This window comes from Cornus florida, unplaced genomic scaffold (genome assembly GCF_030987335.1).
Source record: "Cornus florida cultivar Cherokee Brave unplaced genomic scaffold, ASM3098733v1 CherokeeBrave_3.0.0_Hap2_Chr04, whole genome shotgun sequence".
In the NCBI taxonomy this organism is placed as follows: domain Eukaryota; kingdom Viridiplantae; phylum Streptophyta; class Magnoliopsida; order Cornales; family Cornaceae; genus Cornus; species Cornus florida.
The window spans coordinates 11,026,016-11,045,186 of record NW_026775574.1 but is presented as its reverse complement, the minus strand read 5'-3'; the positions used below and the strand labels follow the sequence as shown (position 1 = coordinate 11,045,186).

The following is a 19,171-nucleotide window of genomic DNA, read 5'->3' as shown; positions in this document are numbered from 1 at the left end:
TTTCTTTGTTTGCTTGAATGCTTGATTGCTCCTTTGCTTGCTTCCTCTCCAACAATGCACCTAGTTAAGTAATCAACACAATAAGTAACTAACAAGAAAAATAGAAGTAAAGTAAAGACACGATCAAAAGAGTACTAATCCTAATCAATTCCACAAATCCGACGTTGCCAAATCTAATCAATCAATCCCCAGCAACGGCGCCAAAAACTTGATGGTCTCCGTCGTCCTACCATAAGCTTAAGAGTGTGCATTAAGGCGAGGGCCAAGAGTTTTACATTTATAAAAGCCACTACTACCTTTCACTAAAAATATAGCTAGGGCGAGTAGGGATCGTCCCAAGGGATTATGAGGATCGTGCAATGTTGTGGAATCGTTATTAGGACTAGTAGGTCGAGTGATCAAACAACTGGTTGGTTGGTTGATTAAAGAGCAACTAAATTAAACTAAGTAATAGCAAATAATGCAATTAAGAGTAAGTAAGAGAGAGAGATCTTGGGGTTTAGAGATCACCACCAAGCAATACATTTCTATATCATTGACAAGTGATTAATGAGGGAAAATGGTGTGTTGCAATTGGTGTGTGTTTGGTTGATTCAACAAGCAAGGATGACTAGTTAAGCATGTATTGTCTAAATATCATCTGAAAGGCACAATATATCTAAGCAATGAAGCATAAATTGTCTAAACAACATGTGAAAGGCACAATAAATCAAAACAAGTCATTAATCCTTTCATTAAGCTCACAATCCAAATACAACACAAGGATAGAGGCATATTCTACTTGCATTCAAAAGCTTGGATCATCAAACAACACGCATAGATTATCCTCCCATTTAACATTACACTACAACTACACTACATCTACACTACTAGCATGAAAATAAACTAGGGGAGAGGCACAATCCATCAAGGCATAAGCATGAACCATTAAGAGAATCACAAGAGCATTCATTTAAGCACTATGTTTTGACAATCTCTAAATCTATAACATTACTACACATAGACATGCATCAATAACACGAAATCTAGAGACAAGCACATGAACATCTATTCTAACATACATAGACATATGGATAGAATGAAATGATCAATTGGAAGCATTAAACTACATAAATCATTGAATAAACAAGATCTATATATATCAAAGTGTCAAAACATCAATTACAACACTAATCCTTCAATAATATGCTTGGGGCTAACTCTAGCCCCAAGAGGATGTCTAGCCACTCATGGTGCTGTTGCTCCAACCCTCAAGGGCTAACTCCATGGTTGAAATCTACTCCTTATTGATAAAGAATCTCCAATGGTGTATCTAGCCTCGTCCTCCTCTAAACTTGCTCTCCAAAAGATGATATGAAAATAATGTTGGCTCCCCTTTGTAAAAAGCAATCCTTATCCTTATATAGGTAGGTTAAAATGACACCCAAAATAAGCTGGGGTCGTGCACACAATATTCCCTAATGATTGGATAAAGGACAACTTTCAGTGAGATGAAATTTTAACTTTTTCGCACTGGAGGAAGTTCGATCGATCGAACCTTGAACTTGGATTGATCGAACTGGCTGAGATCTATCGAACTTAGGCTAGATCGATACAACTGGTTGAACTTTTTGGGAAAAGACAAATCTAAGATATTTTGGAGAGATATTTATGGGAAAAGGACAAAAGTGGTTAGTGGGTGGTACAGCTGTGGATATGATCAATCATTTAAATAAGGACAAAAGTGTTCGATCGATCGAAGGATGGTGTTTGATCGATCGAACTTTTGGACTTTATGATTTTAGGTCTAGGCTTGGATCTATCTTGAAGTGCTGAGATCGATCATTATTCGATCGATCGAACCTTGAACTTGGATCGATCGAACTTTGTTGCTTCCCACTTTTGGCTTCATTTGCTTCCTTCTTTCTCCACTTTGCTCATTTCTTTGTTTAATCCTAGAATTACTTTAATTAAGCTCTTATTTGGCTGAGTTAGCTTATTTTCAGGATAAGTGCCTGAAAATGGAAATAATATGAAATCAATCCAAAATAGTAAAGTAAGATAGATAAATATACTAAAATGCCTAAGCTTATGGGGTTTAAATACGCACTTTTCAACGCTCATCAATAATTATTGAAAATATTCATAAAAAAAGGACAGTAAATAGTTTAACATAAAATTAAAAATTAAAAACATTCTGTAATAGAAATTTAACAAAATTATTAACATACCAAAACCAAACAAGACAAAATTATATTGTTCCATCGTTTACATATCTAATGAAATAAGGGAACTTAAGTAATTTACCTATCTAAACGGGGCGGGGCGACCTCCCCTGCCTCCGCACTGAATCCGTGCAGGTTTTCATTACATCAAACCATCCCCACCAAAATAAGCTAAACGGTCCCCCAAAATTGTCAAAAACTGGGCAGGACAAATTGCCATCCCTATTCAATAGTGTTTTTTCGGTCATTTTACAAAATTATTTAATTTTATATATTTTATAAAATGGTTCAGTAAGGGTAATTTAGTCAACTTAGAGTATAAATTTTGTCAGAGGGGCCTATTTGCACCAATTTGAAACTTTAGGGGTATTTTTTGCCTGTGAGGGGTATGATATGAACTGTAAGTATACTTTAGGGGTGTTTTTTGCACTTGACCTTTATTTAATTGGCCCAAACTTGGTCAACTTAAATTATTTAATTAATCCAGTCTAGTTAGTTAAATAAAAATATAATTATTTTTAATTAAATATATTTGGAAATAATTATTTTAATGGATAATTATCAAAATATAACCATCTCGACCTAGTTATAATTGTGTCCTTATCAATAAAGGACACATGTCATTATCTTATTTATCCAGGAAATCTATAAAGAGAGGCATGGAGTTAAAGAGAATGAGGTTTAGAAATTTAGAGACTCAGAAATTCAGAGTTCTAGAAATTCAAAGGGTCCAGAATTTCGAATTCTAAAGCAAAATACAAAAGCTCTACCGACATTCATCCCCATCACCCAAGCCTTGAAGAAGAAGAAGAGCAACAAGCACATCAAAAGTCGTGTCATTTTTCTACAAATTCTCTGAAGAAGAACAACAACAAACACATCCAAAATTGTGTCGTTCTTCTTCAAATTCAATAAAGAACAACAAACAAGCACATCAAAATTGTGTTGTTCTTTCCCTGTGATTCAAACAAGTTTGAAGAATCACCAAAGAACACTATTCGAGATCAAGCTTCTTTAGCCCTCGTTCAAAAATCATTGGTGGTCTTCCTCAACTAAAAATAGTACTTTAAGAAAATTGTCAACAACACGGTTCAAGATCAAACTTCAATAACCTTTGAATCCAACCACCAAAGGAGATCAAATCAGAGGATATTTTCTTTATTTTTTTAAAGAATACCTCAAAGGATTGTACTCAACTTTTATAAATTAATTAAATTATTATTTGCCCCATATTTCATTCATTAATTTGCAGAAACGAAATTTATGTGTACACTAGGATATTTTTTCTCTGCATCTTCCAAGCAAATTCCTCTGGCTCTCCCAGATATCCATAGGAGTGTTTATCCTAAAGAAAAGTGTTGATATATCTAAATTAATGGCCTTGGTAGAGGTTATTTCATAAGTAGTAAAAATGTTCTTTAAACATTGAACATTAATGGCCCTTGTCTAAGATCTCTTCTAGGCTTGATCATTCCAAAAAGGAGAAGCATTTAAAAAAATTAAGAAGCTGACTGTTGAAATACATGCTCGCATGATCTCCGCCAATTTCCTAGCAAATCCCATCTTCTATAACACAACCAATAAATAGCCCCATTCAACTCTATCATAGGCTTTGCTAATGTCAAGCCTCTTAGCCATAGATGTTTCCTCAACATTCTTCTTCAACTTCTAAAAGTGCATAATTTCATGGTAGACCTTTTCCCAATGAATGTTTCTTTGTTATGAAATAAGGATCGAATAGGAGTTTATGAGAAAAATAAAAAATTAAATGATAAGAAGATAAAATAACACACACAAACGAGACAAGGAGTTACGTGGTTCAACTATGCTTATGTCCACGGGGAGAAGACAGAATAATATTTCACTATGGAAATAAATAGATATAAGGCAAAGTGGCTTACACCCAAAACCTAATTACACCCACAAGCTCTCACTCTCTAACTGATATTACAAACTCAATTAATGATTTTGGGTGCTTTTAATCGAATGAGTGCAACGCTATTTATAGCCAAAAAAATACTTGGTATCCAAGTTTATTACAAAGCTTCCTTTGGAAGCCATATGGCACTTGCTACCTAAGAATAATTCTTATTGCCTAAGAATTTCAAAGCTTCTTTTGGAAGCTAATTTGGAAGCTTCACCATCACACTTCTGTAGCCAATATACTTCTTTCTCTTGTAAGCTTTGTCCAAGTTAGGTTGTAATAATTTTTGTGCCACATAATTCAGCAAATCTCCACCTTTGCAAAAAATTCCAAATGAGCCACTGTATCTCTGCTAAACAATCTGTCATCTCCACAAAACAAATTAATAAAGAATTTTATTTAAGTTTGAATCATCCTCAAACTTAACCCTCGGGCTCTCATTCTTCAACCCATGTATGTCTTGCGCAGCCAGGAATTTGTTTCAGGGGGGGCGCCTTATTAAAAATGATAAATTATATTTTTTTCAAGTGAATAGTGATGCAAGACAATAAGTCAAAAAATAGAACTGTAATAATGGTGGAATAATAGCATTTAATAATTTAAAAAAATAAAAACATAAAATACACCTTAAGAGTCTTGTTAGCAACAAATTTAATTACCAAACTTTGAAGAGAAAAAGAAAAAAAAAAAAATAGTTTGAATACTATTTTTTTTTTATATTTTTTTTAAGAGAATATAAAGAAGAAGAAGAAGAAGAAGAACAAAAAGAAGAAGAAGATGAGGAGGAGGAGGAGGAGGAGGAGTAAGAATGAAAAGAAAGGAAAAAATAATTATTTTAGTGGGCATTTTTGTAAAATTTTACAAATTATAGGCCTATTTGCAATAAAAATTAATTGGCCCAAGGGTAAATAATTATTTTAGTGGGGCATTTTTCACTTTTTTATAAATTATTAGCCTATGTGTAGTAATAAAAATTAATGGCCATTTTTTAGAAAAAAAATTATTTTAGAGGGGGCATTTTGAAAACTTTTGTAAACTATAGGCCATTTTGTAATTAAAACCATTGGCCAGCATGGGCCCGGGGGGGGGGGGGGCATGGCCCCCCTGTGCCTATGCTGGCTCCGCCCTTGTGCGCAGCCACAAGCATACTTCTAGTATTTCTATCAAACTCTAATCTCTTGCCAAAAACATCCTCAGAAATTCTAAGTTTGACATCTCCTTCAGCAACCTTCTCCAACCGCCCACAAACCACCAATTGGTAATAAAAATTCATCTTGTTACCCTTGTAGAGAGTAGGACGTCCTTGACTTTTCCTCTTATCTCTATTGTGACCAACTACTTGCCTCCCACGCATCTTAATTGGACTCGAATGGACTATCTCATTGCCATCAAGATTATTGCAAGTCAATATCACACTTGTCCTCATGGGTTTGCCTCTCTATAAGGATTGCTGCAATTTCGGTTGCCATCTGAAAACGGATTTCATTCTCCCATCACGTTGTGTAGTTCCTTCACAACCCTTTTGAGAACTAGGATCGTGAATCCTCTTTCTGACTCTTCCTTTACCAAAACTTGAACACGAATTTCTGCTAATTGTAGAAGACCTTGTAGTAGCTCCACCAGTTATTGTATTCCTTTGAAAAAAAAATACAAAATTTTCACCTTAGTGCCCTATAGCACCACAAGAGAATTCATCACGATCATCATTGCTCAACCCTCTGTTACAACCTTGTAACCTTTGAAGTCTAGCACACATACTGAAATAAGATTGATCTTTAAATTCGGTACATGTCACACATCTCACAATGTTCTTACCAACCCATTGTGCGTCTTGATCTTAACTGTTCCAATTCCCAAAATTTTGAAAGCTTTCCTGTTCGCCATTTAAACCACCTTTTACCTCTTTATAAGAGGAAAAAGAAACCCTATTGGGATACATATGAACGGAACAACCAGAATCAAGAAATCAACTGTGATTAAATGACATGCTAATAAGGGCACAAAAACTTTTTATTTTATATACTCAATATATATATATTATATTAATATTTATATTATGTAAATATTGTTATATGTACATTTTATATTTTATTTGTACTAATTGATAATTGAGATGAAAAGATGCAAAAGTGGATTATTACAAGAGAAGACATTGATGCTGCAGTAGAGAAGAGAAATATATAGATATATTTGAAGCCAACTTCTAACCAGAGCTGAGCTCCAGAGTAATTGGTAGAGTTTCTTGCAATACTTCATAAAGTTTTAGTTTCGCATCCACACTTCGACATCAAAGTTACATATTTTTGTCAACTACCCATTGTCTTGCCACGTCATCGGAAGCCACCTCAACATTAGCTATCTACATATATGGAGATCTATACAGATTTGTTTATATGATGTATGCCGTAACGAATGAACAAGATGGGATTATAAAATAAAAAAAGAGAGAATGTGGGATGATGATCACATGGGGAAGAGTGAAGAAAGAAGAAAAGATGGGAAACTTGGAGAGAGAAAACTAAAAGCCAAAAGAATGATGAGAGGAGAGAGAAAAAGATAAAGTGGGGAAAGAAAATATGTCTGCCATGCGTGAGAATGGATGAAGAGAGCTTGCCTATAAATTGGCAAAGAACGAAGCCACAGGGATCTCGGTTTAGGAGTGGGACAGTAGGATAGGTTCTCTCCTCCGGAGAGCTGCTCTGAAGAGCCAGCTAGCTCAATGCTTAGGAATTTATTTTCTACATTCTTCTCATTTCATGTATTTCAATTATATTTTTATCTTTAATTTAAATGCTTTCTTAATTTCTTGTCTATTAGATTAGATGTTTTAAATTTCAGTATTTAGTTTTCAAAACACAAATATGATTTTAATATTATTTTTTCTCTCTAAATAATAATTTGAATCTAAGTTTCAATATGAAGTCTCAACTCGAATATGGGTTCGACCCTGCTTATCATTATACATTTTTAGTAAAGTAATTGTAAGAAAAATATTTTTGTACGGATTGAATGAAGCAACAACAATAATCTAAAAATCAGTCCGTCACATACCTGGTCACATATCTGAACACATGGTGGTCATGAGAACATATTCATCACTTTCTGAATCACTCGTCGTAGCAGCTGCCACAGAAGCTGTTTCTTGAACCTTGTATTGCTTAATTAAATGCAATGGATATTTGTATGATTATTATAATGTTTATTTCTTGATTATCTGATGTACATATATTCTTGCATCATTCTTTTTGGATTTATGTACCATTGTCAGGATATGGGGGCATATTATGAATGAGCTGGATAATAAGTTAGTCTCATTTTTCGTTTTAGGTCACGAATTCATATGTGGATGACATATTATTGATAGACTATGACGAATAGTTTATTTTACGCTTTGGATAAAAAAAATTGATTTATATATATAGATATGTGCCACGAGATGAGCTTGAGATTTCAGGATCAATGGTTAGGGAACGTATATTGCCTTAGCGATGCATAGCTGGATATAGAGGATTGTGTGGTCTGCCTTATAGTCGAGTGAGAGTCCTTTAGTGTGCATATATATATATATATATATATATATGACTACATAGCTATTGCATGAGTTGACTAGAATGTATTCAATTCGTTCTTTAGGTCTCTGTGGGATGTAGTAGAAAAGATTTGTTTATGGGCCTGACTCACCATTTATTTTTTAGGTCATCGTCAGTAGCAAGTGTAGTGTAGATCTTGTTCGTGCAGAGCATAGACTAGTCATCATCACTCTTCCAATTGTCTACTTAGGATTCTACTTTATATTTTAGTATTCAGTTTAGACATTTGTTATTATTATTTATTTTCAGTTAGGATTTGATTAGGGATCCACACAGTATGGATTCCCGAGTTATATTCTATAGGATTATTGGTATCAGATATTATTATTATTTATTGGATTTCATTTGGAGGATTAAAATTATTTAATTATTATTTTAGTTTTCCTTTCAGATTTTATTTATTCTTTATTTATCCTTTTGTAATCCGTTTATTACTTTAATTATTTGATATCCCTCATTTTTTAACATGGACTTGATCAACTCATGACTCTAGAAATGAGGGGTATCACACCGAATCTGAATGCCTGCTGGGACATCGATTGATGAGGAAATTTTGGATGAACCACTCTAGTCCATTTTTCTGAATCACTTAGAAGAGGAGGCTTAATAGCCTTGACCTTATGGGAATCAATTCCTTTTCGTACCCAAACCTCAGACAGAATAGGGGCTCTTCGCTTGAAATTAGGCTGAATCTTTCTCGGCATACATATGCTTATTAGATATGACTATCCACCTAGAATGATCCTCCGCTTTTGTATGGACCTCTTCCTTACGATAATTGTATGATAACAAATCATGTATGCTTCTTTTAATCGGCTGATGAACTATTTGTTGGTCTAGAGGTTCTTTGTGAGCCTTACAATTTGGGCAACACCCATTGTTTATCAGTGCCAATTGAGCCTCTCTCAGTTATTTCTGCAACTCAGCTACAATCTCTGGCATTGTCGATAACAAATTATCATCTGCTTGCCTCGTTTCTTCATTCTGCCGATTTGTTTGTCTGACCAAACTAATCACGTTAGAGCTAGTAATGGTTGGGAAAGGGTTGGTATCTACCTTTATGGTCTTTGCCATTTTTTCTGGAAACTTTAAAGTCCCATCATTTATAGTTTTTTGAATGACATTACGAAACACAGTACAATTATTAGTGACATGAGTCTATGAGTTATGAAACTTATAATACTCTTTGCCTTTCAGATCCCTAGCCGAAGGAATAGTATGTCCCTAAGGCAAATTAATCTTTTTGTCCGCCATAAGGTGGTCAAAGATTTGTCCTGTCTTCAACAGATCAAAAGAGTGTGTTTTTCAGGTGTCAGCTGTACCCTTCTTAGCTGCCGATGTTGAAGCGGTATTTCCCCCCGTGGTTGGTTTGGGCTTTGTGAGCATCTCACAAACATAAGGCTTCTTAATGCAAACCTCAGCTGAGCCAGTGGAAAAGTCACTAGTGGCAAGGTCTCTTATTAAGAAACAGATTCATGAGCTGCCGCAGTATCTGTCAGCTCAGAGAAGTTAGGAGCAGCCGATAACTGATTCACCACTTTATCTAGTTTAGCTTGGTTATTGTTGATCTGAAATGCTTGGGCAGCTATCGTTCGTTGCAAATCTTTAATCACGTCTATTATTTGAGATAATGGTATGTCTGAGTGTATTACCGATTCACCTTAAGCAGAAGGAATCGGCTGCTTTCTTCTACATTTTCATTGTCTACCGTGGCTACCGCCTTAGAATTTTTCTGCCTAGGAGGCATGTCTGCAATTCACTCACCCTGTGTGTCCCACAGTGCGTGCCAAAATGTTGACCCTTTAAATCGGCAAAACCTGCCGATTCAAAAACTGGCTAATGCGGGCGTACCAGAACCAAACTTGGTTCAGATTTGGTCAATTTGAGTCTCTTTTGGAAAAATTATAAACAGATTGGTCAATTTGAGTCTCTTTTGAAAAAATTATAAACCAGGCATGTGCAAGAGAGAAAACATAAAACTCGATCTCAATTGGATTCAAACCGCCTTAAGATGAAAAGGACTCTGGAAAGGAAAGAATGAATTACAATAAAATAAGAATTTGAAAAAAAATGTAAACTATATTCAAATGGAAAGTACAGTAACTATTGGAATTGAATGAACGTGAAAGAAATAACAATAGAAATTCAACTGAGATAAACTAAGATAAAAAATATAATCAACTAAGAAAACTTGAACTAGATTTAATTAAACTAAAGAAAAAACTGAATTAAACTACGAAATTTAGATTAACTAGGAAACTTGATGAAAAGGAAATTGTATTCATGTGAATAATTCAGAGGTGTTGGACCCTGAATGCAGAATGTTTACACTTCATTTATAGACCTCATATTCTAACTAATCACTACATTCAAGCAATCGGATTACAATAAAACTCTACCCAAGCTCATCCTAAAATCTAACCTTATAGACAAACTAAGCCCCATATCTCTTGAACAAAACATTACAATAAAACTCTACCCAAGCTCATCCTAAAATCTAATCTTATAGACAAACTAAGCCCATATCTCTTGAACAAAACATATCCGTATAAAACCTTCACTACTGCCAATATTCTTTTAAGGACAATACTTAGCTACTCACCGGTAAGTAGGGTGAAGTTACTCACCCCCTATGTGGTCCAATAACAAAATAATACATCACTTTTAATAATAAAACAATCCACACCTTTCTCTGCTTTCTTATATCAACCATCGAATAAACGTATATAGTTATTTTATTATTGGACCACATAAGGATGAATAGCTTCACCCTATCGTAAATAGCTAAGCATTATCCTTCTTTTAACACAATTATACCGTAATTCCACAGTCACTATCCCTTATTCTGCCGGTTCACGTCATTTCCACCTAATTTGTGAGAAAAGGGTGTCGACATAGTTACTAAATTATAATTCGACATAGTCACTAAATTATAATTTTCTCAAGTATAACAGTACATTAATTTCTCTCTTATCTCTATTTCCCAAACATATTCCAAACTTGTCTTAAATACATTTTTTTTCCCTGCATGGAACTTGTCTTAATTACATGATTTCACAAATATCAAAATTAGTGAGGTCCACTTACAAAAAAATAAAAAAATCAGTGAGGTCCTCTCCTATATATCATTTTAATTTTGTAATTAAATTATATATGATCATTTATGATTGGACCACATGAAGAGTAAAACGTACCTTTTCTTCTCTCTTTCTCAAATATCTAAATCAGTGAGGTCCTCTGCTATATATAATGTCCATAGGAGATCTCCTCTTGCATTGCAAAGAAAAACAGTCTTGTATTCTTTGTTTCTAGCTCTTTCTTATTCAGCCACTTGAAAGACATGGAGAAGGCTTCTTTGAAGATGGTTTTCTTGGTCATCCTCTTGGTTATACAGCATTCGGTTTGTCTCTCTCTTTTTTTACTATCTCACTCCACAGTCTAAGACACAAGCGCTTTCACACACACTTATAATAATAAAAAAAATCGATGGATTTTTTGTGCGAGTCCAATTAACAGTGTCCATCAAGAAATTTATGCATAAAAATAATCTCTCTTGGTATTTGTCTTTATATTTGCCACATCATTTTCTAAAACCGATCCACATTTATATTATTTGTATATATATCGTGTGTGTATGTGTGTATAGTCATTCATTCTTTCATATTAGGTGTAGGTAATACTAATGTGAAAATGGTTGGCAGATATGCAGTTGATTGACTGCCAGACTGACACACTCTATATATTGTGAGCTTGAAGCTCCATCCATTGAACACCTATATATCCATTGCACCAAGCTCAAGCTCTTCTATTATGGTGGCTTCATCCCCTTCACTACAGCTTCACTTCCTAGTGATTCCTCTAATGTCCCAAAGTCATCTCATCCCCATGACAGACTTTGCCAAACTACTTGCACATCACCGCGTAACTGTCACCATAATCACTACACCTCTCAATGCCATCCGGTTCAAAGCAATCATCAACCATGCCAAAACTGCCAACCTCAAAATCCAACTTATCCCACTTCGGTTTCCATGCCAAGAGGCTGGATTGCCCGAAGGATGCGAGAACATGGACACTCTCACTTCTCCAGAGTTGCCAAAACAATTTCTTGTAGCAAGTGAAATGTTACGAGAACCACTAGAGAAATTGATAGTAGTGTTAGAGCCACGGCCAAGTTGCATCATTTCTACCTGTGCTCAGCCTTGGACTGCACAAGTTTGTCAAAAATTCAACATCCCAAGGTTTGTTTTCAACACTATTTCGTGCTTTACTTCCTTTTGCTCTCACAACATCTCACAAAATCATGTTCAAGAGAAAGCATCTACAGATTCAGCGTCATTTTTGGTGCCTGATATGCCTCACAGAATTGAATTTACCAAGGCCCAGTTGCCCCAAGTCATTGGAAAAAAGTCTGATGGCTTCGATGACATTATAAAGCAAATGAAAGAGGCTGAGCTTTCAGCAGACGGCGTTTTAGTGAATAGTTTCGAGGAGTTGGAGCCAATGTATGTTGAAGCATACAACAAAGTTAGGAGCCAATGTATGTTGAAGCATACAACAAAGTTATGGGTGGGAAGATTTGGTGCATTGGGCCAGTTTCTCTTTGCAACAAAGATATGCCAGATATGTTTGACAGAGGTAACAAGGCCTCCGTTGACTCACACCATTGCTTGACATGGCTAGATTCAATGAAGCCAAGCTCAGTCATTTATGCCTGCTTTGGCAGCCTCTGTCATATATCACCTCCTCAGCTGATTGAAATTGGTTTGGGCTTAGAAGCATCAAACCACCCCTTCATTTGGATAATCAGAGCAAGTGATTATTCAACAGAGATAGAGAAATGGCTAGCAGAAGAGAGATTTGAAGAGAGGATTAAACAAAGAGGTTTAATAATCCGAGGATGGGCCCCCCAAGTCCTCACATTGTCCCATCCATCCATTGGAGGGTTCTTAACTCATTGTGGATGGAACTCAACATTGGAAGGAGTTTGTGCCGGCCTACCAATGATCACTTGGCCGATGTTTGCAGAGCAATTCTTTAATGAAAAGTTTGTCACACAAGTACTAAAGATTGGAGTGAGAATTGGTGTTGAGGTTGGTATGCAGTGGGGGGAAAAAGAGGAGGCTGAAGTGTTGGTGAAGAGAGAACAAGTGAAGAAAGCTATAGGCGAACTGATGGAAGGTGGAGATGAGGGAAGAGAGAGAAGAAAAAGAGCTAAGGAAATTGGAGATAAGGCCAAGAGAGCAACTGAAGAAGGCGGTTCTTCTCACTTGAAGATGACAATGTTGATTCAATATGTCTTGCAACTCGTCAATCATAACTAATGGATACAGCCAAGAATATATATATATATGCATGTATGTGTGTGTGTATATATATATAGTTGTTCTTTCAGCTAGCTATCGTAGTTGCTGGGTGAGTGTATCTGGAGGTGTCCATAATCCATATTTGAGTGGTTCTCTTTCCATGAGCTTCTGGCAGAAAGATGAAGTTTATGATTATATTACGTGGAACAATTTAAATGTGGTTTAAGTTTTTGATGTAACTAAATTATGTTTTATAATAATAGTAGTATTCCTCTGTCTAAATAAACATCGAGCACATAATAGTATGCTTCAACCATTGATGGATATAATTTATTGGGTGAACTACATTAAACCCTTTTTTCTATTTGTGTTTTTCACTAAACTCCTCTTTTCTATTTTTTTTGTCAAAAAAAACCCCTTAACTATTAGAGGGGGTGATTTAACTAACAGAAGTTAGTTGAAAATGAGTTGTTTGGACATTTAGGTTCTCATATATTTTTGAAACACAAATATCCTTGTACCTATTTTAATATACCCCCACATATGTATCTATTCCATTATTACTCTTAGCCGCATATCATCCACCATTGCAACAACATGTACTATTCTTCTTGTTCAACTTATTTTATTTAACCATCATAATAATATTATATATAATTTGTATCATAATATAATGGTATATATAATATGTATCATTAAATATTATTGCAATATATTTTCATTTCCATCTATCCTTCATACCAATATAATTAAATTTAGGTTTTTTTTCTTGAAATTTATTTGCTATATATATATATATATATATATTTGAGAATTATATAGTACAATCATTTATTTGGTTTTTATTGATTTTCATTTTATATAGATTTATTAAAGGGACACTATGAGAAATAATACCTAATTTTTTTATTTTTTTTTTCCATTTTTATATTATTTATGCCTACATATATGTTTTCTTCTTCTTCTTCTTCTTCTTTATATATATATATATTTCAATACCATTTTTTTATTATATTTATATGATACATTGAAATATATTTATATGTATAGTACGCCTTTATAATGATATGTAAGTATATCTAACCAGAATTATTGATTTTTCTAAGCTTTCAAACAATTAGAGCCACTAATATTTACGTCTAGACACAGATCTATCTAAAATCTAAATATATCTATATGTCTTTATATATATTGGGGGGGGGTAATGTTATTATTGATACTTGATGGATTGTGTTGTACTTTCTAATTTGGTGGTCTAATTGGGAATATGGTTTTATACTGTTAGATTATAGTTTTCCAACCTATTTGATATGATTTAATTCTAACCATTAATATCTAAGTTTCCATGATAAGAAGTGAGACTTAGATATGTTTGTTTGTAGAGAAGTCGTCCCCCTGTTATTGTTATATATAAGGGTTTTAAACCCTTATTCAACCCTATCAAAGGACAACTCTCAGAACGAGGTAAAACACTCTAATGTTTTGCAGGATTTCAAAGAATTCTAAGACTATCGTCCAAAATCTAAAGATATATGTGCGTTAATCATCAATAAGGTACGAGACTAAATTATTTATTTAATTAATTGTAGTATTATTGATTTCTACATGTAAATTCTTTGATTAAAACCTAACAATTGGTATCAGAGCCAGTGTTAGGGTTTTTTGTTGTAGAAATCAATACAAAGAAATTGAATATATATTACATATTATTTGAATTATATATATATATATATATATATATATATATATATATATATATATATATGGGTGGATCTGGAATTCCTGCGCCTGATGCTTCTTAATGACCTTCGCGTCGTCCTAGATAAGTTAGTTAAGCCTGCCCTACCTGTCAGTAGTAAGGAAGCCGGCGACCCAAACATCAGTTCCAAAGATCTAACCCTATAATATATGATGTCCTATATATACAATATATATATACATGTCAATTTTATTTCAATTGGCACATGTATATATGTATATGTTTGGTGGGAGTTCTAACAGGACTGTTTGGGATTTACGCATCCATTGAGAGGCTGTATCTATGACTCTTATCTTCCCTGAATATTTTACTCGATTGATCATGTTATTCATTCCATGAAGAATTCAACCTGTTGTTTTGGATACTCACTGCTAAAGTATATAGATTTGTTGGTTTATTGGGTTTATTGCTTTATACATGGAGCGCCTGCTTGAATTAAATCCACATCCAGTATGAGCATGATTGGTTATAAATCTAACCCATTATTAGTACTTCATGATTTGTGCACAAAAATGTAGATATCATCGTTTCATATTAAAATTGTGATCATGTTCTGTACTATTTCAGTTTTCTTGCATGCCTTGTATGTATATATAGGTTGGCTGGTTTCTCCATATATTAGACATTGATTAAATATTATATTACTTGTACAAGGTATTGGTTACTTTTGAAATCAAGTTCTTTAAAATTAAAATTGCTTATCTTGTTTCACATGCATGACAATGGAATGGAACAATTATTTTGTCATGTGTGGATGTGTGTATGCAATATAACAGTGCATTATTTAATGATTTCATATATATTTTACAAGGAACTTGAGAATCTATGTTATATGATTATCCAACCCATTTTAGATTGTTCAAGAAATAACTTAAATGTGATTTCCTGGATGTTATATTATACCAATGGAAGAAACAACGAATATTTGATATCTCTGATTGAGATATATTTGGGATCTCCAATATGAGGTATGTATCTTGAATTACATGTACAAGTGAACTTTTAGTTTAATATGAAATTGTGTGGCCATCTAACCATGCTCTATGTCTAGTACTTTTATTAAGTAATTCATGATACTTATTTAATTTTAAGTTGAAAAACTTATAGGGCTTGCAAGCCATAAGCAAATATTATTAACCTAATTGATTTAAAGATTGAAGTATTTTAAATTGTTTATCGGATATATAATATGCATGCATCAAGTTTTTTTTGTTATTTTCTTATAATTAAAGTATAGAAACAACTAAGATTTTTAAATCTGGATTGATGTGCATATTATTATATTGTCCACCGTAATTTCTTGATATGTATGAGGAGACTTAATTTTATTTATGTTAAAGTCATTTATATTATTACAGTGAAATCAAGTGTTCCATAATATTTGGGCTTAGTTTATATGCATTATAAATAAATTGTTGAACTTAAATAAATGGAACTTCTGCAGTATAGGTTTTTCCTTGGGGTTTAGGAAGACTGGTAAAGTGACCATTTCAAAGGTGATAGCCAAAGTGAGTGATGCCTGCCAAAAGGTGACATATTCATGGAAGTTATTACTTTTTGAAATTTTAAGGCATTGGTCTTATTGATATCTCATAGTGCACTTACCTACACGAAAGTATTTATTCTGCCAAAAGGTGATCAATGTCTTAGTGTGGGATAAGGGAGTAGAATATTTGAGAGTGCTTGAATTATAACTAAATAACCTTCTTGCCAAAAGGTAGTGGAAGTGTTTAGCAATAATTCAAGTGTAATCAAATAGGTCTATATGTGATTTTCTCGTAGGTTTGGGGGGTAAAGTAAAGTCTAAATTTCTGCCAAAAGGTAATTTTTAGATGGCATTTTATCTATTCCCGTAGGGTGGACGGTTTTTGTACAGTGTAAAACACCTTGAAAAATTCGGCTTAAAACCCCAAGCACGAATTAAAATAATAATTCCTAAAACTGTGACATATTATTTTATATGTTGTTTATGTGATGTGATAAGCGCGGAATATTACATATTCAAGTGCCCTTACTTGCATTAGTTAAGTCTATTAATGGAGTATAATGTACAGTTTAACTTCATTTGTGTATTTTTGTCTTGTTTCAGGTCAGTTTCCTCAAATATGATTAAAGAAACAGTTTTGACAAATCTCTTGTTGAAATAGATGCGCTGTTGCTGGGGAGCCATCTTCTGGACCGAACCTCTTGAGTCTTCGTATGTGTGGAGTTCGTGGCATAATGCTCATAATGGTAATCGTGTTGACGGACCAGCTCGGAGTGGCACAAGAAGCTGCGTTGATGTGTTGCAGTCACAAGGCCCTGCGGGCACCCGCCACGCTGCCGCGGGCGCCAGCCAAATTTGTCAACCCAATGCCTTGTTTCGCAGGGCCCCACCACAAGTTCGGGGGTGCTCGCCGCGCCACCGCAGGCGTCCGCCGTTTATACAAGCAGCTCTCTCGAGCCATGAAAGCCCGAGGGTGCCCGCCAGCGCACCGCGGGTACCCACCGATCTGCAGAGAGCAGCCCACCTACTCTTGTTTTTGTGCTGAACTTGTTCCCCTGCAATTTTTGTGTGGTTCTACTTCCTTGGAGTGGTTGGAGCTCGTGATGGAGGGTGAAGAGAAGGGTTTTTGGCTAGAAAAGGGCCTTGATGCATTATTATTGGGGATTTCTCATTCTTGCAAGGTTTTTAGAGAGAAAGTAGAGTTCTTGAGGTTGTGTGTATTTTAGGTCCTCTAAGCACGAAAATAGAAGGGGTTTTCATCTCTTCTTCTTCCTCTCTTTCATCCATGAGCAACTAACTCCCTATCCTAGGGAGGTGATGAAGCCATTCTTTGTAAGCATGCTATAATTTTGTTTTGATTTGGGGAATGAAGTGTGTATGCAATCTTTTCATATTCTAGAGACTTACATATGTTGTAAATGTTCTTCAATTTAATAAATGATTGTGTTAAATGTATTATTTTGTCTTAGATTGTATGTTTTTATGATTATAGGGCTTACATCTCCTTAGTGAGAATGGAGATGAGAATATGAAATGGTTTTAATGGCATGTTGTATAGAAGATTTGATAGTCCATAGCTTAGGGTCTCCCTTTTGATGGATTATTCTTAACTTTTGACTTCATGTGCACTTATCACACAAATTGAGGACTTTGATGGTTCATAGCTTAGGAAGGATATTTCATGCTATACCTTAGTTTAGATAGATGAATTATACCAACCTTTGATGGATTATACTTAATTCTTGAATGTGTGAACTTCTTGAAGATATTGTAATTGTCTTGCATTTCTACATATCATGGTTACATGTATATTTTGTCCCCAAGTTATTTGCAAGCATGCATATTTACATAGTTGATGGTGAATTCACTTCCCTAGACTTCTTTTTCTAGATTTCTTCCTCTTAAATTCCTTACATTTATTACTTTAAGCACATTTCAATTCTAGTGACTAAGTGATAAACCAACAAAACTCTATATCCCCCTTTTGTCATTCTAAAAGTGATTTCAAAGACCTTGGTTGCCATAAACTAGCAGTCCCAGTGGTTCGACTTACCCGACCAATAGCCCTATTTTACAATGATTTGTGCTATTGCGAAGGTTGATGTATAATTGTCATACTGATCATGATGTTATTCAATATAACATTTATTCAGGTTATAGACGCTTCCGCAATTTAAAGACAGCTCATAGGGATTGAACCATTGAACGGTTAAAATTATATAACCTAGAAGATATATTTTGATATTATATTGGGTTTCTTGGACTACGAGTCTATGCTTTTTGAGGAAGAAACCATATACCCAGTGCAAAGTCTTCTTAGGTAGAAATTAAAGTTGTTACATTTTTAGGTGGACTAAAGGTATTACCAAGCCATTAGGTTAATTTATGCCTCTATTGGTGATATTATTCAGGGTGGTATTATAGTTTTTTATACTGTCAATGAGCTTCTTGATTTTATTAAGAAAGAGTTAATGGGCATTAACAAGCAACTACAATATTATTATCTGACATAGTTTATGTTAGTTAGATATGATGGCAATGGTTCAGTGAGGGAGTACATCTATAAGATGTGCAAGCTGGTTAATGATCTAAGGTAGTAGGGAATCATATTTGATGATATGTTATTAGTCCACTTGGTGATCTACTATCTGGTTAGGTTTTTTTTAGCTTTTCAAGGTGAATTATAATTCACAAGAAGTTAAATGTTGCATTAACCAGTTGTTAGCACTTTGTGTGATTGAAAGGGAGTGACTCAAGGGTGTCAAAACTGAGTCAGCTCATATTGCCTTGACAACAAGAATTGTTTCAATATGGAACTAGGCGGCAAGAAAGTGTATAAGGCTAAATAGAATAAAGAAAGACAGAACAATACATGAAAAAATATTGATCATGGAATGATAAA

At 34.4% G+C, this 19,171-nt stretch overlaps 1 protein-coding gene across 1 annotated transcript; it reads left to right on the top strand.

Annotated features, from left to right (window-relative positions):
• The first annotated feature begins 11,518 nt into the window (after positions 1-11,518).
• On the top strand, positions 11,519-13,042 carry LOC132304709 (UDP-glycosyltransferase 73C5-like). Its single transcript, XM_059802440.1, has 2 exons — positions 11,519-12,256; positions 12,292-13,042. Exons 1-2 carry the CDS (start codon positions 11,529-11,531, stop codon positions 13,040-13,042), a joined length of 1,479 nt encoding a protein of 492 aa, XP_059658423.1. The 5' UTR covers positions 11,519-11,528.
• The last annotated feature ends 6,129 nt before the right edge of the window (positions 13,043-19,171 follow it).

Excerpts from the sequence above, each read along its gene's own strand:
- LOC132304709 (XM_059802440.1), top strand. The coding sequence starts at position 11,529 with ATGGTGGCTTCATCCCCTTCACTACAGCTTCACTTCCTAGTGATTCCT. Across the intron at positions 12,257-12,291 it reads TACAACAAAGTTAGGAGCCA|GAAGATTTGGTGCATTGGGC; the intron begins ATGTATGTTGAA and ends AGTTATGGGTGG.